We start from the raw sequence: 25,693 nt of genomic DNA, 5'->3' as shown, positions 1-25,693 counted from the left end.
AAAAAGAACAACGCTTCAAAATATCTACTACTAAACTGAGACACATCCAATCTAAAGATGAGTGGAGACCCTGGAGAGTACTAACAACAGGTAAACAGTCTGAATGAATATGCAAATCAACCGCTCCTAAAGAGGAACTCAGAATAATGTCATCTCTAATTGCTTCAAGTTCAACTAAAGTTGCTGAAGCACTATGACCACATCTGTTTTGAGCCGCTACAAAACCACCATTATAGTCCCACATGATGCACCCTCTACCTCCTTTATGTGAAGAATTAACCCATGATCCATCAAAGAAAATTTGAAAAAGAGCAAGTTCTTCAGAAACGATATGACTCGGCCTTGGATGAGGATCCCCATGAGCCCTTTGAAGATCCATAATGTGAGATTGTATATCTGCACATAGATAAGAGAAAGTAGTTATTGTATAAATTATGGAGGCATCAATCCTTCTAAAAAGTGCAGCATTTCTAGTATTCCATATACACCAAGCTAAAGCACTCCACATCTGATTCACTAGGGTTAAATTGTCACAACCATTGAACTTCATTTTGATAAAATCCATCCAATCAAATAAATTTGTCCCTAAAAAATCAGATGTTTTAATACGGAGGGGAGATAGTCTCCAACACTTTTTTGCATGATGACAAAAAAACAAGGCATGACATACATTCTTCGAACCATGACCACAAGTTAGACATAGAGGTGTAAGTGAAACATTTCTCAAGAAGAGGGAGCTCCCAATTGCAATAGCCTCATATGAGGATCACCACAAAAATTGTTTAATGTTTGGAAGAGTAGGAATCTGACAAATGATTTTTCAATATATTGAAGAGGAGGAAGAAGAAGCAACATTACATTGATCATCAGCCATAGCTAAGCATTGATAATAAGCAGACTTCATAGTGAACTTACCATCCTTTGTTTTGTCCCATATCCAAGAGTCAGAGTATTAGGAGACAATAAAGGGATTGTTAAAATAGCTTGAACCTCACATGGAGAAAATAGAGACTGAAGTAAAGGTAATTTTCAATGGCAAGTGTCCCAATCAATAAGCTCTTGCACCCATATTGGACTATGTCCCAAAGGGGCACTACTAATGCCATGGAAAGGCAAAGAGTGAAGCCATGGGTCCTTAAAAATATGCACATTAGCACCATTTCCCACTTGCCTAATAATGCCCTGTTTGAGAATATCCCTCCCAAACAGAATACTTCTCCAACCCCATGAACAATTATTTGGGACACAACATTCAAAAAATAGAATGTCTTTAATGTATTTTGCATGTATCACTTGGGCCCATAATGAGTTTGGGTTGGTTAAAAGTCTCAAATTATGTTTGGCAAGAAGTGCTTTGTTGAAACAATGTACATCCCTGAACCCCAAGCCTCCATCTCTTTTGCTCTTGCACAAGGTTTCCCATTTTGCCCAATGAATACCCTTTCCTTGATCATTTTTCCACAAAAATTGTCGGATCCTTTGATTCATTTGTTTGTAAATTTCATTGGATATGAGAAAATACGACATAGTATAGACAGGAAGAGCAAATGCTACTGCTTTGATTAAAATCTCCTTCCCTGCATGAGAAAGCAATTTCTCCTTCCACCCAGATAATTTAGAATCTAAACGCTTCAAAATAAAAGAAAAAGTCTGCACTTTAGATTTTCCAATAGATGAAGGAAGACCCAGATATGTTCGATGAGAATTGACCTCTTTATATCAATGGCAGAGACTATATCAATCTGGAGGTCATGAGGGATTCTGGTGCTAAACAGAACAACAGACTTTTCAGGATTGATGTGAAGGCCAGAAACTTGTTCATAATCTTGCAACAAAACATTTATCTGTGATGCATTAGAAATAGATGCAGGGGAAAAGATCATGCTATCATCAGCAAAAAAGATATGGTTAATTTCTGGAGCGAAACGGGAGAGCCTAAAACCCGGTAGTCAAGGGATACTAAGATTGGAACTGAGCCTTTGTGAAAAAGTCTCTTGGCAGAGGATAAAAATGTAAGGGCTTGAAAGACAACCTTGTCTAATCCCTCTTTGTGGCACAATAGATTTGAACATGGCACCATTGATTTTGATTTGATATTCAACAGTGGTGATGTATTGAATAACCCATTGGACCCATTTAGAATCAAACCCTAGATGTCTCAAAGTAAGTTCAATGTATGATCACCCTAATTTGTCATAAGCCTTACAAAGATCCAGTTTAAGAATTATATATCCAGATTTAGATTTGAATTTGCCCAAGTACTTAGATTTGAATTTGCCCAAGTACTTTGTATGATTGTATCGCTTTCAGTGAATCTGATTCGACACACATGAGTGCGTTTAGCGAGGCCACCAGATAATCCTTGAGCAAAATGTAGTTGATTTACTACACAATTGACTTGATTCCAATCTCTTCACTCGTCAGTTCCCCCAAAAGAAGGGAAAGAAAAAAAAAATTCAAATCAATATCTGTAAATAATTTCTCTATTTCTTCTATCTGGCAAGAATCCCTGGAAAAAAAAAATTCTATCTAGCAGAAGTATTAATTCATTGGGGGCAGATTCACGAAACCATCATTTCAGATAATTCTTCATTTGATTTCTTTGAGATTTCGATGCTTCTCCATGGAAGTCGAAGGTCTTTGAGCTCCATATTCCTAAAGTTCTCTTCTTCTCTTCGTCTCTCCACCTCTGCAGCAGCGAGCCCTGATAAATCTCACCCTCGCAAAGGCAGACAAGCCATTCGTCGCATAGCAAAGCTTTTGTCCACTCATAAAAACCCATATATCAATGAAGCTCTTCAGTCTCTCGAAAGCTCTCCTCAAGGCCTATCTTCTTCCCACGCATCAACTCTCGTTGATGCCATTTCCAACCCCCTTATATCATTCGATTTCTATCGATTTCTGAGATCATGTAGACCCACCTTCAAACCTGAACCCAGTCTCTTTTCTTCTTTGATAAAATCTCAGCTTCAGTCTATCATCCCTCAGCTTTTCAAGATCCAATACTATTTCGATGAGATGAAGAAACATAAGGTTTTTCTCTCTCCTAATGATTTCTGTAGCTTCTTTGGGATGGTTCTTCCAAATTATATTGCGATTGCTGAGTTTTTCGTTCGGGAGCTGTTGGAGAAAATCGAATTCGATGAGGATGCTTACTGTTGCGCAATATCTGTTTATGCCCAACATGGGTTTTATAAAGAGGCGATTTTTGTTGCAGAGAGGGCCAGGGTACGAGGTACAAACCCCAGCTTAGCGTTTTATTCATGTTTGATGGATGTTTATGGCAAGAATGTGGATGCACGTTTGGCCATGAAGCTATTTCTGGAGATGGAGGAGGCAGGAATTCTCGCTGATGAGGGGATTTATAGGACAGTGGTTGGGGTTCTTTGTAGAGTTGGGTGGGTGAAGCTGTGTAAGGTTATTCTTGAAGAGATGAGGAAGCTTGGGTTCAGACCTGACAACTGTTTGGCTATGGATCTCATGGGGAGATTTGTAGAGGAAGACAGTGTGTCTGAAGCTGTATCTCTCTTCAGAGAAGGGATTCTTAAGGATACAAACAGTTTGGTTAGTTTTGTGGAGGCTATGGTAGAGAAAGGCAAACCCGGAGTGGCTCTCGAACTTGTGAAGAACATGCAGCAATCTGGTTTTGATGTTAATGGTCATGTTTATGCATCACTGATCCGTGGCTTTGGGAATATTGGATCGATTGAGGAAGCAGAGAAGATTTTTGCGGTGATTAAATCTTATGAAGGTATTGAGAACACGGAATTGATTTATTCATCTTTGATTTATGTGTATTCAAGAGCAGAAATGAAGGCGTCTGCAGAGACGATTTGGAATGAAATGGAAAGCTTGATGGGTTCCAGAGTGAATGAAGAAGCATTGTTGTCGATGATGTCTCTGTATGGGACGCTAGGCCTGGTTGATGATGCCGTAAGAGTGTTCAATCGGTGGAAGAATAGTAGTTGCTGTCTAAATATCGATGCCTATGTTGTCCTTGTAAACGCATTGGTTAGGTCTGGGAAGCTGAATCAAGCCCAAGACTGTCTTGTAGAGATGAGAGTGTTTGGTATTCATCCAACAACTAAAATTTATTCAGCTTTGATGGAGGGTTACCTGCAAGTTGGGTTACTCAATCATGCCATCAAGATGTTTGATGAATTTAGGATGTCTGGTTTGGTAGCTGATGAAGTGGTTGCGAGTAGCATTCTTAGTACCTTGATTCAAGCAGGTCGAACTTCAGAGCTCAAATATTACTTGGAAAGATTCTTGAGACAGGGAATCAGGATTCCAAGAGAAAAGGGAAATCTTCTGTTAGAAATATGTAGAGATGATTTCTGTTCTAGAAAGATTTCACATCTAATTCAGTAGAGAACTGGTAATTGGTGAAATAGATAGAGCAATGTTCATCGACTACTGGACTTGGAACTTGAAATAACGCCTATACAAAGCATGAGAACCAGAAAAACTCATGAATGAATGGAAAATTTGGTGAATTGGATCACCTTACTCCCAAGTAAATGCAGGGAACTCAATACATAGAAGAGTACTTGAGAAACAAAAGGGACGGTCATGATTGATCATTTCGTTCCTTCAAGATTGGATGTGGACATTGTATCGAATACCCCTGCTCCAGAAAAGGATTCAAAGAAATTTATTGTTTTCTCCTTCAGGACTCTTGGATATTCATTACACCAACTCTTGATTATGATTACAAAGGTGCCTTTGCAATGCTCTCTTTGCTGTGAATGTTACATTCTCAATGGTCATTGTGAGCGATTGATTCAGAATTTCAGTAAGAGGTTTCTATGAATCCTAATCTCCCCCCCCCCCCCCCCCCCCCCCCAACCCCACCCCGAAAAAGAAGAAAAACCCACTCTGTTATGAGTTGATTGATGCTTTTCTCATATGAACTTTGCCACAAACAGAAGGGTTATTGCAGAAACTACAGCATAGGAAAAATATGTACTTAGAAAGGGTAAACCCAGCAAACATGAAATGTGTTAGTTTATGATTGGCAATTTTGGAATATTTCTGCTGATATTGAAGAACTCTTTCACCTGAAGGGCTCCACTTCATTAGAAAATTGTAGGAGTAAGAAACAGCCCAAGCACCAAACCAGCACACAAGAGTGACAAAGCTTTGCACAACTCCGTTTCACATTTTTCAGCAGTGTTTGTGACAATGACAATACAACAACAATAAGCATTATCCCAACTAAATGGGGTCGGCTACATGGATTCTTGCCTTCCAATCAGTTTTATTTGAGGTCATTCTAGATACAAGGCCTAAGCTATGCATATCATTTCTTACCACTTCTCTTAAGGTTATCTTAGGTCTACCCCTAACTCTTTTAGTTCATTCGATTTGGATTATATCACTTCTCCATTAATGATGAGGCTATATCATTGTCTTCATTAATCCACTGAGCTATTTTTGTTTCCTCTTTCATGGTTTCTATCGTCATACAAGTGGCTGCCATAACCCAAGGAACTGATCCCTTCCATTTGCAAATCGAGCTATAAAGTTCTGATCCAATAAAATACAGGTGGAAAAAAAATATTAACCCCTTGTAACCAAAGATCTGTGACAAGTCATATGTTTTACCAGTACTCCATCTACAGGTAGCATTGAGGCCCACTTGCTCAACCACTTATGACTCATTCACAAATCAGAACATCATCATCAGAGAAGAAACTATAAGATTTTGTATTATAATTTTGAATTAGTAACTATAATCCCTACCTTGTGGAAGAAACATATTTCTGCTAGAAAGCATCCAAGGAATGTTGCTGCAGCAGGAACCTGAAATACAGTGTGTCAATGACAATTTACCCACATTTAGTTTGCTACCTGAGAACTACTTTATTATTGTTTACCATAATAAGAGGTCTTCTTCCAGTATATCCATCAAGCTTGCACTCAGTAGAGTTACAGGGATGACAGAACCTGAACACAAGCATATGCTATTATTCCAGCTTTTACTGAAGAACCTGCAATTCCATTACAGGCAAGTTACATTTTAATCAAGATTTGTAGCAAATCATCCACAAGTAGTCCAAATCCAATTGACCGTCATAGTGTCTTTCTTCCTTGAGATCGTGATGGATGATGATGAATTCCCAAAGTGATGAACTGTGGCGATGGATTTTTCTTTTATTATGGAAGTGGTTGACAATGATTTTCTTTGACTATCATAGAAATTACCAGTTAGAGCAAGTGTTCTCCATGTTACAAGTGACCCTGCTAGGAAAGTCATTGATGCTCCCATTGCAATCATAAGCTGCAGAACAAGCAGAGCATTTGTATTACCCCATCTTTGTTCTTTAAAATTGTGCCTCACTTGTTCTGACAATAACCAAGGAGTCACCCACCTGATTTGCAGTTGTGAGCCCCCCAGGAAGATCCCTGGGAACTGTTTTCAGCTGCAAACACCACTGCTTATCCATTTTTTGTGTGATTTAGGTTTTGAATGAAGGGTGTAATTCACAGACCGCATAGAGTGAAGACTCCAAATCCATAACCAGCAACCAGCCTTCCAATGTTGGCATTGCTCCCTTAGATCAATAAGACAGAAAGAAAATGTCAGTCTGATAGTGAGATTGAGAAAACAGTGTGAATGACCTTAGTAACAAAAATGAGCATTGGAGAAGGAGATAGCAAGCTACCCGGCAGTGCAGAACAAGGCTAACAATCTCACTGCCTGTTTCCCTGAGCAAAGAGACGGCTTTAGTGAAATAGAGAACACCAGATTTAGGGTCACTTTTAGACATACAATTTCTGTTCACATCCCCTTTCCTCCCAAATCCCAATGAAATTTGCAATGGGGCCACTTGTAACTACACCAATCATCGCACCAACCAACAATATGGATCCAAGCACTTGAGTACTGCAAATTGACCATCAAAAGAAGTTCAGTTGCAGCCTTGAAGAAACATTACTGAACCTTTGAGGCACCTATTTGTGCAGGAAGATGCATGAAAAGGAGTGCCTGAGTATTTACAGGATGAGAGAATAATGTTGCTGAATACCTTGCAACATAACTACACATGGTCACATGCATGGGAAGGATTGATTTTTAATAGCATTTTTTTTCTCTGCTTGTTAGCACAAGAAAGCAACAAAAGAAAGAAAAAGGATGGCACTTGTTCTGCATGATTTTTGAGCCTTTCATGATTCTCTGAATGAACTCTAAATCAATTCATAATAAGTCCTGATGATCAGTGTTTCCTATGGTACTTATTGAAGAGCTTCTAATTCCTCAAGTACATGCACTCAAAACTCCTAGGCACAATATTACACTCACTCTCGGAAACCAGTGATGAACCTGAGATAGAGACAAGTTAGGATCTTTTCTGATAGCAGATTGAGAGGGAGCTGAGTAGCCCACCTGCAAAAACCTTAAGCTTAAGCTGCTTAACAATAACTCAAAATTCTTACTCAACATGCAAGAGCAGTAAACAACAATGCAGTGAGAGTAAGTTTTCTTAACCCATGTTTGTCTATTTACACTTAACTGAAAGAATTTGGAATGGCGAAGTTCTGATGAATCTCAGTAAACAGGGGAAATCTAAACCAGAAATAATGTTAATTAAGTTGGACCCACAAAATCCAGTTTGACCTCAGACCTAAACCTGCTTTAAGATTTTAAGTCTCTCCAAGTAAAGAAGCAAGGATTTGAGACCAAAGATGGTTTTAAGTCCATAAGAGGTGATTTTCCATCAGCTATCGCTAAGGAGATATTCCTTCAACGTGAAACATGAAATCAAACAAGCTAGATCAAAAAATCATGTTTTCTGAAAATACCTTGATCAGAAACTTGAAATGAAAGAAATGGTACCAACGCGTTTTAGTCTCTTCGATTGCCAATGAAATTTCGTTTTCATTTAATTATATAAAATGGGACAAGATTGCTTCATGAAGTTGCTAACTTACTGAGGACATGCCAAAGAAATACGATTTGCTTGGTTTAACATAAATTCTGGTCCATTGAATTTTACAACTAAACAAATAAAAGTATACTTTTTTTCTCAATTTACAAAAACTATGTATTATGATTATTTTTATCTAAGACAACTTGGTGGGTTGACTACACCAGCAGCATTTCCATGTATATTCTTGCAGAAGGATTTTGCAGCTTGATCATTGTAAGTGAGCTTTATATCTTGCAAGCCAATTCCTTTACATGGTGTGGTTGCACTGCAATTGAAGAACACGGCCACTGGAGTTGCTGATGTCCCAACTATGTTTGTGTATGTGACTCCACTAATTTGTATTCCTGAGTTCTGTAGAATAAATATTAATACAAGTAAGTATTGATGATCAGCCAACTACTTCTTTTTAAAAATATAGTAATATTGTTGTATTTTTATATTACTTACCTGATTAGGACAACCTGTGTTGTGAGGGCAATAGTTTTGATCAATAACAATTGGGTTTTGGACGTTTTTCATCACAATTTGCTTAAAAATCACTCCTTTCACAAATCCATTGCTAGGCCTTCCCCAGGCTTTGATCCTTACTCCATTTTGAGTTCCATTGAACACTACACTCTTCACGATCACATTTTCCACTGTTTCTTCTTCTTTTCCTGAACCCAAACTTCCAATGCTGCAGCATATTGCATACTCCTTTTGCATTAGTATACATAAACAAATGGATTGCCAACATTAAAATAAGTTCAGAAATTTAATTATCAATAATTAATCAATTAATCCTCACCTTATACCATGTCCAGGGCCACACGCAATACGTTGGATTGTCATATTACGTGTGCCCGGTCCAATAGAAATGCAATCATCTCCGGTTTTGATACCCGTATTGAATACACGAACATTTGTTGACTCTTCAACATGTATACCATCTGTGTTTGGACTATTGCCTGGGGCAATGATGCTCACTCCTTGTATTAATACATTTTGACATGAATATATGACCATGTGGAAGAGTTTTGCATTGATCGATTTCACCTTCTGTACTAATATGTTTTTCGAGCTATAGAAAGAAAGTGACTGCAAAAGCAAAATTCCGATGCAACCATATCAAAATTGACAAAATGATGAGTGTCTTTCTACTAATTGTAAAAGCTGTATTTTAACTAAAGCACGAGGGGATATATGTACATACCGCTGCACCGGTGGGACAATTCTTATTCCTGGAAGCCTTGCATGCCCACAAGCTGGTGCCTCTGCCATCAAGATATCCATTTCCAATGATGGACACCCCGTCCACAGCGTAGAACATAATCCAATTTTGAGAACTAGTCATCTTCTTGTAGTCAGGAGCAACCAGGGTTCCATCTATGCGAAATGTAATCTTCGAGTTCTTGCATGGTCCTTGGAACTCAATTGGACTAAGCAAGAACCGGCCCTTACGTGGTATGTTTATGGTTGAAGCCTCTGATGATTCACAAGCAGTTGCCCAAGCTGATAATAGAGCCTTGTTCACATCTGTTTTGCCATCACCTATTGCCCCAGAATCAGTGATAACATTGATATCAACAGCATTTGTCAATGGTAATAACAAAAGGAGAGCAGGGATTATGATCAATAGAAGAAGAAGGGAGAATCCAAATCTTGCCATGTTAGACTTGAAGCTTCTCTGTGAGATTTGAGTAGATTTGGAACTAAGAACTTAGAGAAGGGTTTGTTTGGATGTGTTTGGTAAGTGAGAGTTGGGTTCAATTTTATAGTGGGAGCAAACTGTTGTTGTTGGGGACTTGGCAAGGGTGGCTAGAAGAAGAAGCAAAACAGCGCCCAAATGGATAAGAAAGAAAGTCTGTTGTTAGGGTTATATTCCATGTATTTGAATTCTGGAAGGATTTCCAAAGGCACCGCCGTTAACTTGAAGAAGAAATTTTGAGATGAAATACATTCATTCCAAACAATTCTTTAAATGCAAGAAACAGTGTAAACCCAGCATTCAGTTTTATAAGGTTCTAACTGTCATTTACAAAAGATATCTGCCCCCAAAAATCTTAAAATAGTTGAGACTCCAAATAAAGAATTCCATGGCAGAAAACGGCCACTCGTATGCTTACAGTGTACGAATGTTTCAGAAAATGGCCACCCGTATGCTTTCGAGTTGTAACCTGATTTGCAGTCGTGAGCCCTCCACAAAGATTCTCGACAGTTCTTTCAGCTGTGAACACCGATGTATCAATCTGTTTAGACTGGATTTGGATGAATATTGGTGTGAATATTATTGAAAATGGATGCATATAAATAAAGAATGGAAGATTGACATTCTCTACAAGTAAAGTAACCTGCTTAGAATAGAAAGTTACGTTGACTAACAAATCTATCTAGAATAGAAAATTATAAAAAAAATATTATGATGAGTAATCTATCTAAAATAAAAAGATGAATACAAATATACCTATACTAAAATAATTGACTTCCTAATATTGTAAATATGGAAGAAAAAAAAAAAATGATAAACTGACTAATATTGAAGATCTGCAAAATAATAATATATAATTTTCTAATATTAAAGATATGCAAAATAATATCAGATAAAGAGGAGTATAATTCATCCACAGGGCAATAGCAGTGCTGAACGAATCGGGAAACATTTCGGTTCGAAAACACAGACCACATGAGAGAAGACTCCACACCCATAACTAGCAATCAGCCTTCCAATGATCTTTTAAATCAATGATACAAAAGGAACATGTCATTAGGTGATAGTGCTTGGATTGATAAAACAGTTTGAAATGACCTTAGTAACAAAAATTAACCACGGAAAAGTAGATAGCAAGCCACCCAGTGATGCAGAACAAGGCTGCTAATCTCATTGCATGTTTCCATGGGCAAAGACAGCTTTAGTGAAAATGGAGAACACCAGCTTTAGGGTCACTATTAGACATACATTTTCTGTTCATATCCCCTTTCCTCCGAATGCAATCTACAATGAGTCACTTTGTAACTGCACCAATCATCCCAACTGTCAATATGGATCCGAACATTCAGTACTGCAAATTCACCATCAGAAGAAGTTCAGCTGCAGCCTTGAAGAAACATAACTGAAGCTTAGAGGGACCTATTTGTGCAGGAAGATGCGTGAAAAGGAGTGATAAGTATTTACAGGATGAGATAACAATGTTGCTGAATAACTTGAAACATAACTATACATAGTCACATATATAGATTGGATTGAATTTTACTAGCATTTCTTTTCCTGTTTGCATAGCAACAAAAAAAGGAAAATGATGGCCCTTGTTTTGCATGATTTTTGAGCCTTTCATGATTCTCTGAAAGAACTCCAAATTGATTTTACCGAAAAATAACTATATCATGATTAGTAGTTTCCTATGGTACTTATTGAAGAGCTTCTAATTCCCCAAGTACATGCACTCAAACCCCAAGGCCCAAAATACAAGAAGACACTCAGAAACCAGTGAACATAAGATAGACACAAGTTAGGATCTTTTCTGATAACAGATTGAGGAGCAGCCCACCTGCAAAACCTGACGTTTAAGTTGCTTAACAATAAGACAAAAATTCTTATTCAACACTACTCAAGTAGCAGTAGACAAGAATGCAGTGAGAGTATAAGTTTTCTCAAGGACTCGAAGGTACCAATACTTGATCCTTGGTCTCCAAAAAGAACAATTAATTCTTGACTATCGAAGCAACCAAAGGTTTTGGTAAAACTATGTAGTGAGAGTATAAGTTTTCTAAGACCTATGTAGTAAAACTATCAAATGCTACATTCTATACCCCACCCCCATAAAAAAAATAAAAAAACAAAAAAAAACCCTACCATATACAAGTACTGATGCGTCCAAAAACTAATCCTCCTTTAGATCCTTGAAGAATGACCTGCAAAAAGTGGTTAGATGTGGCCCGACCGCACGGTCGGGTGGCCACATCCGAAGGCTAAGTCATTAATGAATCACTACAGAGCCCTAGCTAGTTGCAGAGCTTAAATTGAGAACGATAATGGAGGGAAACGATTCAGATACTTTCATTGTGTATGACCCTTTAGTTTATATAGGATTTACCTTCCATTCCCGACCGTTGGATTCGTTCATCCTCTTCTTTCTTAGCCCTCCGATCCTAGGGTTTTCACCCCTCTTTCGGAGAGGTTGGCAGTCACATTTTCTTAACATGATCGTCCACCTTGTATTAGTGGTAGTTACCATTTATTGCTCAATCACGTATCTCAAATTCATTGGGATCATTTTTATCTCTATAACCGTAGAGTTCTTTTGCCCTCGTGTTAGTTACTAATCTGAACTCTGGACCGGTCTAGACTGGATCTCTTGACCTGTCCGTGGTTGAGCCCGTCTCCAACCGGAGTCCATGACCCGATCGTGGTTGGACCCGGTTCGGTGTTATTTCATCCTCATCATGAGCCCCCCAGGCCAAGTCATCAGGATTGCATGACCGAGGGCTTGGTTTGATTCTAACCGACCTCGATCATTGAAAAAGGTAGATGAAAAGTCAAACGTCTTTTCGACCTCCAAACATCGCATTTATTGTTTTTGCCTACTCAACAGTACCTTCCTCGAGCCGCAGACTCCTCTCATAACCTATGTCGTACATGCCACATGGACCTCTGCACCCGTATTCATTATTACTCTTACACTCAAATCGTCAGTCCTTTGTAGCCATTGGATAAGATTAATCTCATCCATTAGATCAAATCACGAAACGATGCTCGGTCTTGATGGTGATCTAAACGCATCTCATCCGTACATGATCTAGCATTTTTGCCTATTTAAACTCCTCCAGACTTCAACTTCAACTTTTACCTTCTCATTTGCGAACTCGTCTGTCTTTGAAGTTTTTCTACGTTTACTCTGCAACTCCAAGGTTTTCAATCTCCAAGCTTCAGTCTTTCTTCAGTGAGTAAACAAGTTCATCAAGCCCTTCTTCACTTTTTCTCTCATTCTCTGTCTTTGCATGTTCTTTCAAGTTCGAGACTCTGTTATTAGGATTTTGTTTTCTTCTTCTAGTAGAAATCCCTAGAAGTCCCTTTCTTCTTTACAATGGGTAGTGGAAAAACATCTGATGAATGTTATGCCGATCATGTTGCCGAAAGAGAAGATTCTGGCGACCAACCTACCCCTTCTGCTTCAGTTGAGTTTGTTAGGTGATAGAGGCAATAGGATTACCAATTGTTGGTTAGCATCTGTACGCCCAAACTGAAACCCCAGGGAACCATCTGGAAACACTACGCCTTCCTCTTCCCAAAAACAAAAATCTTCCAAGGTTGTTGCCAAGGCCTCCCAACCATCTAGGAGACCATCCCAAGGCCCCAATTTCTTCGTTTCTCATCTCAATAATGATGAGTTAGAATCTGCCTCTGACCACTATTCAATGCCTATGCATATCTCCTTTGGGTACCTAACCCGAACGAGAGGGTTAGAATTGACCCTCCCGAGGGGTTTTTTTCGTTTACTTGGACACCTTAAAAAGTGGTGTTAGGTTCTCATTCTTTTCCCTACTGTTTGCTGAAATTCTGAATCACTAGGAGATTTGCCCAAGGATGCCTCTCCCGAATAGCTGGCGTCACATCATCGACTTCCTCGGGCTCTGTTTCGAACTTGAAGTTCAACCTTCTCTTCCTTTGTTTTCTCATTTTTACTCTGTCAGCAAATCCAACCCTCCGGGTTAGGTTTTTCTCTCCAAATGCCACAATACCGAATTGCAATGGTCAAGTGGTATCTTAGCTGAGGGTACCTGCCCCTCCAACCATAAGGGGTGGCGTCATCGATACTTTTCTGCCAAGCGCCACTATCAGAACTCAATTTCCCGATCGCCTGGAATCAACTTGATTCCTATACCCAGGGCGAATCGAGTTCGCCATTAACTCCCGACAAAGAAAGCGCCGTCAACAAAATTAAATCTATCAAGGCATGTCAAGAGATTTATGGCCTAGTGATGGAGTACGGCGTAGTCCTCCAAATGTGGGGTCAAGCCCCTTGGTGAGATCCCGAGCCCTCTCATAACTTTGCATAATTCAATTTCCCTTTGAGTTGTACACTGTATATGCTTTGCTAACTCCGTTTCTTCATCGTGCAGTGCCTCCAAGATATAACCCAAAGGCTGTAAAGGCCATGGCTACCAAGGGAATAGAGGCAGCAAAAGACAGAAATCCTCGGGCAAAAAGGAAAGAGCCTGAGGTATGTTCAAAGTGTTCCATTGGCGCATACTGAATGCAAGTTTACCCCTTTGAGATACCTTATCCTGATGGATACAACAGTCTGAGGTTTGTTTTCTTACCAAAAAAAGAAAAGTGAAAGTAACGGGATATTAGTAATCTTGGTAAATGTTGGTTTTGATCAATGATTTCACTATTGCCAAAGAGGTGGTTAATTTTATACTAAACTAAAGTATACTTAACATACCATCGAATGATTGTTCAGTCGGTAATGACCAATACTTCTTAGTAAAGAGGTCATGAGTTCGACACTCCCTATGGTATGTGTAATAGACCCCCCCCCCACCCCATAATATAAATCTAATAATTCTACCCAAAAAAAAAAAAAGTTATACTACCATATACAAGTACAAACTCACATTTTGGTTACTCTTTTCACAACATCAAAATACTTTTACTCAACCTCAATAGTTGTATCTTTTAAGAAAACTCTCTCTTAAGATTTACGTTTCTTCTTAGTAATTTGAAAATTGCAAGGGATGAAGCAGTGACTCCACATTAATTTGAGAGGGAGGTTTCCTTTATTACTAATTTTGATCCCATTATAGTCACTAATCAGTTCAAATTTTAATTAAACCCATAAGGACAAGTTTTCATTACCCATCCCTGAGGAGATATTCCTTCAAGGTGAACCATGAAGTCAAACGATCTAGAGAAAAACTTTATACTTTTTGGGAACCATGAAGTCAAACGAGCTAGAGAAAAACTTTATACTTTTTGGTAATGGCTAGACCATAAACTTGAAATGGAAGAAATAGTACCAACCCGTCTTGTCTCTGCCATTGCTAATCGATTTTTTTTTATTTCATTATATAAAATGGTACAAGATGGCTTCTTGAAGTTGCTAACTTACGGAAGACATGACAAAGAAAATACAATTCCCTGGTTTAACACAAATTCTGGTCCCGTAGAGAAAGAATTGAATTTACAAGAACTATAGATTATGTTAATTTTTATCTAAGACAACTTGGTGGGTTGACTACACCAGCAGCATTTCCATGTATATTCTTGCAGAAGGATTGTGCAGCTTGATCATTGTAAGTGAGCTTTATATCTTGCAAGCCAATTCCTTTACATGGTGTGGTTGCACTGCAATTGAAGAACACGGCCACTGGAGTTGCAGATGTCCCAACTATGTTTGTGTATGTGGCTCCCCTTTTTTGTATTCCTGGGTTCTGTGAATAAATATTAATACAAGTAAGTTTGTTGTCCACCTTCTTTTTTTTAATATATATTTTTTTTGTTTTTTTTTTTTTTTTTCTTTTTCGGGGGTTTTTTTTTTTTTTTTTTTTTTCTTTTTTTTCCCCTCCCTCCCCCCCCCCCCCTTTTTTCCCCTCTCTTTTTTTTCCCCCCCCCCCCCCTTTTTTTTTCTTCTTCCTTTCCTCCCCCCCCTTCTTTTTTTTCTTTTCCTCGAACATAATCCAATTTTGAGAACTAGCCATTTTCTTGTAGTCAGGAGCAACCAGGGTTCCATCTATACGAAATGTAATCTTCGAGTTCTTGCATGGTCCTTGGAACTCAATTGGACTAAGCAAGAACCGGCCCTTACGGGGTATGTTTATGGTTGAAGCCTCTGATGATTCACAAGCAGTTGCCCAAGCTGATAATAGAGCCTTGTTCACATCTGTTTTGCCATCACCTATTGCCCCAGAATCAGTGATGACATTGATATCAACAGCAGTTGTCAATGGTAATAATAAAAGGATAGCAGGGATTATGAGCAATAGAAGTAGAAGGGAGAATCCAAATCTTGCCATGTTAGACTTGAAGCTTCTCTGTGAGATTAATTGAGTAGATTTGGAACTAAGAACTTAGAAGGGTTTGTTTGAATGTATTTGGTAAGTGGAAGTTGGGTTCAATTTTTATAGTGGGAGCAAACTGTTGTTGTTGGGGACTTGGCAAGGGTGGCTAGAAGAGGAAGCAAAACAGCGCCCAAATGGATTTTATAAAGAAAGTCTGTTGTTAGGGTTATATTCCATGTATTTGAACTCTGGAAGGATTTCTAAAGGCACCGCCGTTAACTTGAAGAAGAAATTTTGAGCTGAAATACATTCATTCCAAACAATTCTTTAAACGCAAGTAACAGTGTAACCCCAGTATTCTGTGTTATAAGGTTCTAACTGTCATTTACGATAGATATCATCTCCCAAAATTGTTAAAAAAGTTGACTCCAAATAAAAGATTTCCATGGCAGAAAACGGCCACTCGTATGCTTTCAGTGCACGAATGTTTCAGAAAACGGTCACCCGAATGCTTTTGAGTTGTGCCTGAGTAATTTTGACAATAACCCAAGATTTACCAACCTGATTTTCAGCTGTGAACGCGGATATATCAATCTGTTAAGACTAGATTTTGATGAATATTGGTGTGACTATTATTGATAATTGATGCATATAGATATCAGAACAGAAGATTGACGTTCTCCCAAGAAAAATAACCTACTTAGAATAGAAAATTATGTTGACAAAAAAATCTACCTAAATAAAAAATTATAATAAATAATCTACCTAAAATACAAGATATATAGATACACTTATATTAAAATAATTGCCTAATATTGAAGATCTGCAAAATAACGGATTGCATCTTCTTGGTCATTTTCATAGGCAACTTCATCACCATCTCCCTCGATTAAATTGATTCGATTTTCTATCTTTTTAATAGGACAAGAAAATGACAAATGACACATTAGAATTTTCTTTACCCTTATTTTGGTCTTTAATCATGGGTTTTGGTTTTTCATCACTTCTAGGCCTTGAATAGTCATTTGCAATAATTTTATCTCTTACAGTAGTATTGGGAGCCCTTTCAAACTGTCTAGAACAATTTCTCTTCAATTTTTCTTCGGCTTTGATGGCCAATTGGTGAACTTCATAAAGGGTGTTCAAATGGTATAAAGCAATCTCATCTTGAATGGAAAGCTTTAAACCCCTAACATATCTAGCCACCAATTGGTTATCGTTTTCGTGTAAATTAAGACAACATAAATATTTAAAAAAATTCTTCGGTATAGTCATTCACAATTTGATCATTTTATTGCCGAAGAAAATGGAATTTTTTTATATAAAGTTTGAGAGAAATCAAGAGGGAGAAATTTTTCATCTAATCTTTCTATCATATCATCCCGATTGTTAATTAGGCGAAGTCCTCTCATTTCTCGACTTTGTTGAAATTGTCGCCACCAAATCAAAGCATGACCTTTAAGTTTTGTGGCTATAAAATCAACATTTTTCTCTTCCGATAATTCTTTCCATTTAAAAAAAGTGTCAATAAAAGCAAACCAATCAACATAGAGTTCAAGATCGAGTTTAACATCAAATCATTATGCTTTTATCGGATTGCTCCAAGGCTCATGCTAATCACTTAATTGCCCAAAGTCTTTGTGGATGCGTTTGTTGGAATTGAATATATGTAGAACTTGAAGAAGCATCACGATCCTCACTTCGGCACTCCCCTGGAATATGAAAAGTATAGTCCACATCTATTGTAGAAGTAGTTTGATAAAGTGTTAGAAGCTATTGTAGGCCGGAAGTCGAGGCAAAACCTCTTCCATCATTTTTTGGAGGTTTTGATTTGCTTCGTTCAATTGATTCACCTCATCTCTTAATGCAATTTCTTGCATTGTTGACATACAAACGTTCGCCCTTCTTGGCATGATGCTTCTAAATCAAACCTTGCTTTTATGACAATTGATGCAGCCAATGAATCCAATATTAAAAGATAATGCAAAATATCTCAGAAGCATATCATCAAAAAGCATGTCATTGATATGGATTCAAGAAGCATATCATTGTGCCAACCTGTTTCTGAGTGATAAAGCTGGTGGCATATCATTCGTATGAAATATCTTGTGATAAATTCCATTAGTTTCATCATTTATGGTTGGAAACAGGTTCTTACAGGGTCAATGCCCAAAGAAATCAACACATGAAGTCCTTGTTAAATGATTATTCCTGCGACAGAAGGAAGGAAGGCTACCATTGGGTAGTCTTTTTCAGGATTTCAAACCTTGGCATGGCATTAGTTCAATGCATTAAAAACACCAAAATAAAGAAATTAATTGAATCAAACACTTTATTGACCCAATCTAGTACTCAGAGACTAAATAGAGCCACATTAGATACATAACACACTCTTTTAATAATGGAAAAAAAGCATGGTTTGAGCTTAAAAAGATTTTGTTCAAGGAGTACTATTTTTGTAATTACAACTCCTCAACCTGCATGTATATATAATCATCATTGTCATCACAGGCAAAACACAAATTCTAATCGATGGAATCGACCGCTGACACATTTCATCATCAACGTAAAAAAAGCCATCAATTATTAAGCTTCTTGAAGAAGATTGCGCAAGAAGAGAAGGCGGTTGGATCTTCTAGCTTCTTCTATATAACGGTTAATCAAGAATGCAGGAAGGCATTAACTTCTACACCTACGAAGAAGAGAAGAAGAATTATTCTTTAAGTTCATTCAATTTTCCTTTTCTGGAAGGGTTCATGTGGTTTGGAATCCGATTTACTTTTTGAAGGTGGTTTCCCATTCCTAGAGGCGGTCCACTCTCACTTGGAGATTCTACGACAATAGGCATCTGTCTATCTTACATCTTATTTCTATTTAGAAGACTAGAAAAATCCCTAAAATCCGTGGAAAGTGAGGTTAAAATTATAAATATACTGTTCAGAATAAATACAAGATTTTAACGTGGTTCGATCTTCTACAAGTAAGGGAACTTTACAATGAGTAGGACTATTAGTCTTTATATTATACTGAAAAACTAATATTCTAATATCGCGATAACATATACATTCTTTTTTTTGAAAACCTATTTTATATTTTTTTCTCACCCTCAAACCCTAAAAAGATCTCAATACCAAAAACGAGCTTTTTCTATAATATTTGAATTAGGGTATATTTTGTAGATTTTTATTTGCAGCTGTCAATAGTCAGGATTTGGCCAAATAAATTAGACGATTGTAATAAAAAATGCAAGGTTATATTTGTGGTTATAAGAATTTATTTTTACATTTAAAAGTTTAAGAAAAAGCATAAGAACAGTTCGATGACGGAGGTTGTAGCTTTGCAAGGAGTTTCTGCAAATAGCTCTTGCAGAATTAACTTGAAACCCACCAGATCGTGTTCAAGCACGTCGTGTGTTTACCACAGTAGTTTGACACCAATGCCTCTCCATGCATTATATCATCTTCACTTGTGCAAGTTGCAGGGGCAGAGCAGGACTGCAAACTTTATCCTAATTGCCCACCACCATGTGGCTTTTCTAGCATAGATGGGGATAACAAACATTCGCTAACCCTTCCCCCTGGTAGTCTTTTTCAGAATTCAAACATTCGGGTGACATTAATTTTAATATTAAATGTTAGATTTTTTTTTTTTTTAAGAATGTTACGCTACTTATCAATGCATAAAAATACGAAACTAAATAATAAATGAGAAGGAGGTAGCTAAACGTTTCTAAATATCTACCATCAGATTTTGTAAACTAAATCTAAATCATCGAACAATATTTTTAAATTTTCTCTTTTATTTATGGGTTAGTTTTGTTAACTTTCTATCACTGGTTGTCATTTAAATGACATTAAATAAATAAAAAATAAAAACAACAGAGAATTTAACGTTAAACTTCTACCACCGTCTCTTTGGAAAATATCAATGAATCTTGGGTTAATCATCAATGAATTTGTCGTTTTGGTTATTGAGTTTCTTCCCTGTTTCCTGCGAAATCGGTTGTGATGGCTTCTAATATTTCTCCGTCCCTTCCGCTGAATTTTACTGGTTCAAACTATTTGTTGTGGAGGATTCAGTTTTCTTCTCTTCTAAAAGGCGATGATCTCTTCTGTTAACATCGGGTAGGGATTGGTTTTTAAAATGTATAAAATCAAGAGAGAACTTCAACTCAAGCTTTCAAAACCCCATTAAATATGTTCAAACCAAATTAAGAACCTGAAACATGCCATCACCAAAGAACCCTAGAAAACCTCCTTTCCATGGGGGCGGAGGTTACTCGACTTTATCTAATTAGTTATAAAAAATAATAAATAAAAAAAGATTTGGCCCGGTGAAAATTACTCATAAGTAGTGGGAAAAATCTTAAACTTTAACAAACGGTTCAAACTTAATTCTATAGATTTAACGATAAGATCTCAACGAGTGTTCAGCAAAATCAATCTACACATCCGTTCAGCCACTAATGATTTTTTGTCACACATATTACATGGGCCCTTATAAGACTCATTTGAGGTCCCACTTCTAAATTATTTTATTTTATTAAATAATAGACCCACATATATTTTGTGGGGCCCACACATATTTGAAAAAAAAGGATAAATTATTAATAATGAAAAATTTTTCAACTAAATATATGTAAAATTAAAGCAACAATACAAAAAATATATATATACAAGTGACTTCAACCCTAAAAAGTTAAATGCAAGTAGAAATTTTCTTTGGTAAGAGATATAGACAAATTTTTAGGTAAGAGAGCAATGGCAATTAGTTACTTTGTAACTATAGACATTTTATTCACAATACAAAATCAAATAACAAAATTTGCAGAAGAAATAAAGAAACATATAACATAAAATTAAATAAAAAGAATAACAAAAAAGGAGAAAAAGAGAAACGATAAATAAATTAAGAAAGAGAAAGGGTACCAAATTGTGGAGTAGAGGAGAGAGGAGATAGAAGAGAATTAATAGGGATTGAAGAGTTAGTTTCTTATTATAAATGACATTTTGATTTTTGAATACCTAATAAGATGTTTTTTCAAAAATTTCCTATAACCACGTTTATAAACTGAAGAGAATAAATAGGAAGAAAAGATGAGAGAGAGAAGTGGGGAGAATAAATAGGGATTGAAGAATTAGTTTTAATTAGGAATGACATTTGTACCCATTATTTTACTTTTAAAAATGATTATCAATATTTGGGGGGAGTAAATAGGGACCTTTCACATATGGGAAGAGAAAAAAGTGAAAAAATCAAGGGAATTATGGGCATTTGTATAAAAATTTAAAAAATCTGAGGGGGCCATGGCCCCCCTCAGCTCCTCCATAGGTCCGCCCCTGCGTTCAGCTACAATTTAGTAATAATAAATTTAATCAAGCACCTTATTGACGGATTCACATCCTGTGTAATTTGGTTTTTTTTTTTTTTTTTGGTCTGAGGCTTGCGCGCACCTCAATTACATCCTAAGATGGAGCTTTGTCATCCGCAAAGGTCGAATCCATTCCATGACTTCTCCATTGAGAAGTCTGTAATTTCTTTTCCAACAATTCCCTCCTAAAATTGTGCCATGTGGCATTAAGTAACCCAAGGGTTTAGCTTTGTTTAGCAACCAAACGGTTGTAAAACGCCATTTGAATTCTTTCAAATTTTGCAAACTCGAGTTCCAAATTTTTGATCGGATCTCGATATCTATTGTACTATTCCTAACGGATTGAGTTAGAACCCAATTAGAAAGTGAATCTAACGGGTCCACATTCACAAACTTAAGCCTCAAGGGAATGATCATCTAAACAAAACCCTAAACTTAAGCCTCAAGGGAAGAGGAGAGACGAGATGTTTGTTGTAGATCCTTACAAATCCATATTACAAAAGGGAACAATCATCCACAAGGGAACGATCATCGATCCTTAGCCTTAACCTCTCATCTTCCTTCTCCTCTACCTATCCACCAATGGCTTCTTCAGCAAACCCATCTATCCAAGATCCTATGCCTATCACCTTGAAACTCACCTCTGATAATTTTCTTCTTCGGAAAACCCAATTATTTCCCATTAAACTCACCTCTGATAATTTCCATCTTTGGAAAACCCAATTATTTCCCATTCTCCTCCGTAGCCAGGAACTTGTTGGATTTATTCAAGGTAGCACCGTCTGTCCACCAGAAACCATCATTCCACCAGAATCCACCGATGCAATACCTAATCCTGCTCACGCTGAATGGAGTCGCAAAGATCAACTCGTCATGAGTTTGATCATATCTAGCCTCTCTCCAGAAATTCTCCCTTATGTGGTTGGTCTAGATTCTGCTGCTGAATTGTGGGATGCTCTCCAAACAGCCTTCGGTACTCTCTCTTATGCAAGTGTTCTAAAGTTGCATATGCGACTTCAAGATACATCCAAGGAAGGAAAATCACTTTCAGAATACCTTCATGAAGTCAAAATTATTTGTGATCAACTTGTGGCTGCCGGAAAACCAGTTGGAGATACTGAACTCAATGCTATTGTTTTCCGAAATCTGGGAAAAGATTATCAAGATATTGTTGCTGCATTAGCCTCAAAAAATGAACCACAAAGTTTCCTATCTCTTAGTCGTGCCTTACTCATTCATGAACTCAAGTTAAAGACAGGGATTCTTTTCCCGGCAAACCTTACTCACTCTCAACATCAACCACAGCATCCACCAACAGTAAAGAATGTTGCCGGCTTATTTGCAGATTCAACATGGTTTGGGCATGGGTTCCGTCGGGATTGGAGTAGGGTTTGGGATTGAGCTTGGGATTGGGCTTGGGCTTGGGTTTGTGGTCTTTCGCGTAGCCGCCTCTAAAGCCGCCTCTAAGTGCCAAGGTGCGAAATATCGTCCGGTTCCCCCGGTTTGCTACCCAACAAACCAATATCATCCAGTTTCGATTTGCTACAGCCATGAGATAGATTCTCCTCTTAATTACATTTAGCCCATTACCATCTGAATCTTAAATAATTTGGATATAATTGGAAAGATTGTCCATTGATTCTAAAGATTTTAAAAGGAAAAATCAATAGGATGGTGGATGTTTCAATTTCAGTCTTAGAAGAAGAATATCCTCTGATTCAGCAATTTCTTTTTTCTGCTGCCGGCGGCTATCGTCTCCAGATCCCATGGCTCAACACCCTACAGAATTGTGGGATTTAGGGCCTTTATGGTATCTCTTTTATTTGTTTGGCATTGTTACATCAAGAAATTCCCTGTGTGTCCCAAACGGGAAATCTGAACCAGTTTCAAAGCAGTCGGTTCAAGATGATTGGTTAACATTCCTAATGACGGTAAACTTCCTAATATTGAATAATATCAGATAATATAAATTTTGTTACTTAGGTTTTGAATGAAGAGTGTAATCCATCCACAAGACAATAGCAGTGCTGAAACAAATCGGGAAACATTTCGGTTTGAAAACACAGACCACTTGAGAGAAGACAACACATCCATTACCAGCAATCAGCCATCCAATGTTGAGAGGCATTGGTCCTTTAAATCAATAATACAAAAGGAAAATGTCACTAGGTGATGGTGCTTGGAGTGATAAAACAGTTTGAATGACCTTAGTAACAAAAATTAACATTGGAAAAGTAGATAGCAAGCCATCCAGTGATGCAGAACAAGGCTGCCAATCTCATTGCATGTTTCCATGAGCAAAGATAGCTTTAGTGAGAATGAAGAACACCAGCTTTAGGGTCACTAATAGACCTTCATTTACTGTTCATATCCCCTTTCCCCCCAATGCAGTCTACAATGAGTCATTTGTAACTGCACCAATCATCCCAACTGTCACTATGGATCCGAACATTCAGTAATGCAAATTGACCATCAGAAGAAGTTCAGTTGCAGCCTTGAAGAAACATAACTGAACCTTAGAGGGACCAATTTGTGCAGGAAGATGCATGAAAAGTAAGTATTTACAGGATGAGAGAACAATGTTTGTTGAATACCTCACAACAGAACTATACATGGTCACATACATTTCTTTGTTTGCACAATATATCAACAAAGAAAGGAAAATGATGGCCCTTGTTCTGCGTGAGTTTTGAGCCTTTCATGATTCTCTGAATGAACTCCAAATTGAATTTTACCAAAAAATAACTATACCAAAGAGAGCTTATAAAAGTCGTGATGATTAGCAGTTTCTTGTGGTACTTATTGAAGAGCTTCTAATTCTCCAAGTACATGCACTCAAATTGCAAGGCCCAAAATACACAAAGACACTCAAAAACCACTGAACCTAAGATAGACACAAGTTAGAATTGTTTTTTTTTTTTTGATGGCAGATTGAGTAGGAGCAGCCGACCTGCAAAACCTGGAGTTTAAGCTGCTTAACAATAAGACAAAAATCTTATTCAACACTCAAGTAGCAGTAGAATTCGGGCCAAAAAAAAGAAAACAAAAGCAGTTGACAAGAATGCAGTGAGAGTATTAGTTTTCTAAAACCTATGTAGTAAAACTATCATATACTATATTCTAAGCAAAAAAAAAATACCATATACAAGTACAAACTCACATTTTGGTTACTCTTTCACAGCACCAAAATACTTGTACTTAACCTCAAGAGTTGCATCTTTTAAGAAAACTCCTCTTAAGATTTATGTTTCTCTTAATAATTTGAAAATTGCAAGGGATGAAGTAGTGACTCCGCATTAATTTGGGAGGGAGGTAACAATGAGTTTTCCTTTTATTCCTAATTTTGATCCGATTGTAGTCACTAATCAATTTAAATTTTAACTACTCCATCTGGCCAAGGAACACCACCGTGGCTCGAGTGGCAAGAGACATTGAAACAGTTAACAGGGAGTTATTCGATACCTCTGATGCCCCCCCATCTATTTCCTTTCCCATTTCTCTTTCTGGATCACTCGACTCATTACTGTCAACTCTTTCTTCAATGGGCAGTTTTCCCACTAAATTAGCAACCCAAGCCATGTTAAGATGAAGGTTCCCAACTCAGTGAATGAACTTTTGAAGTGGTGGGGAGTCTGTTGTAAACTTCCTATCCATCTGAAATTCAATGTATTCCTTTGGCGCTTACTGAATGCAGGTTTATCCCTTTGAGATACTTTATCCCAATGGATACTACAGCATGAGGTATGTTTTCTTACCAAAAAAAGAAAAGTGAAAGTATGGAGATAATAGTAATTTTGGCAAATATTGGTTTTGATCAAAGATTTCATTATTGCCAAAGGGGTGGTTAATTTTATACTAAAGTAAAAATGTACTTAACATACCATCTAAGAATTATTCAGTCGGAAATGGCCAATACTTCTTGGTGAAGAGGTCATGGGTACGACACTCCCTATGATATTTGTAATAGACCCCACCCCATAATATAAAGCTAATAATTCTACCCAAAAAAAAAAAGTTATACTACTACATACAAGTACAGACTCACATTTTGGTTATTGTTTCACAATATCAAAATACTTTTACTTTTTTTCGCTAAAAGGGTCATTTGTATTAAAAAGCGAAAAAACTCATACAAAAAACAAAAGGAGCCAACCATCAATCCCGCAACATCTTTTGCCCCTAAATACACCCAACCTCACAGGTTCCATCTCACATCAACATATAAAAGAAGTCAAAATCAAAAGCGCGGACGATCAGAAGCCTCTAAATCAAGTTCACTCAGTATCGCTGCTAGCCAGAGGTGTATTAACATTTGAAGAACCCCATCTCGCAGCCCAATTTGCCAAATAGTCAGCCTGATTGATTTTTCTATAACAATGGGAAATTTTCCAAGGACGACTAGCAATAAAAA

At 37.4% G+C, this 25,693-nt stretch overlaps 2 protein-coding genes across 2 annotated transcripts; both read right to left on the bottom strand.

The window, feature by feature from the left end:
- Positions 1 to 7,921: 7,921 nt before the first annotated feature.
- LOC149019191 (polygalacturonase-like) lies at positions 7,922 to 9,644 on the bottom strand. The gene is made up of 4 exons (XM_089154495.1): positions 9,127 to 9,644; positions 8,722 to 9,011; positions 8,382 to 8,610; positions 7,922 to 8,285 (listed from the first exon to the last, which is right to left on the bottom strand). The coding sequence occupies exons 1-4, from the start codon at positions 9,580 to 9,582 to the stop codon at positions 8,064 to 8,066; spliced, it is 1,197 nt and encodes a 398-aa protein (XP_089010621.1). The 5' UTR covers positions 9,583 to 9,644; the 3' UTR covers positions 7,922 to 8,063.
- A 5,478-nt stretch (positions 9,645 to 15,122) lies between these two features.
- On the bottom strand, positions 15,123 to 15,926 carry LOC149019190 (polygalacturonase-like). The gene is made up of 2 exons (XM_089154069.1): positions 15,609 to 15,926; positions 15,123 to 15,344 (listed from the first exon to the last, which is right to left on the bottom strand). Exons 1-2 carry the CDS (start codon positions 15,924 to 15,926, stop codon positions 15,123 to 15,125), a joined length of 540 nt encoding a protein of 179 aa, XP_089010195.1.
- Positions 15,927 to 25,693: the final 9,767 nt, after the last annotated feature.

Source organism: Hakea prostrata, chromosome 4 (assembly GCF_041222555.1).
Source record: "Hakea prostrata isolate BN-2017 chromosome 4, UWA_Hpros_2, whole genome shotgun sequence".
Taxonomy (NCBI): Eukaryota; Viridiplantae; Streptophyta; class Magnoliopsida; order Proteales; family Proteaceae; genus Hakea; species Hakea prostrata.
The sequence above is the reverse complement of the archived record's forward strand: the minus strand, read 5'-3'. Positions and strand labels throughout refer to the sequence as shown.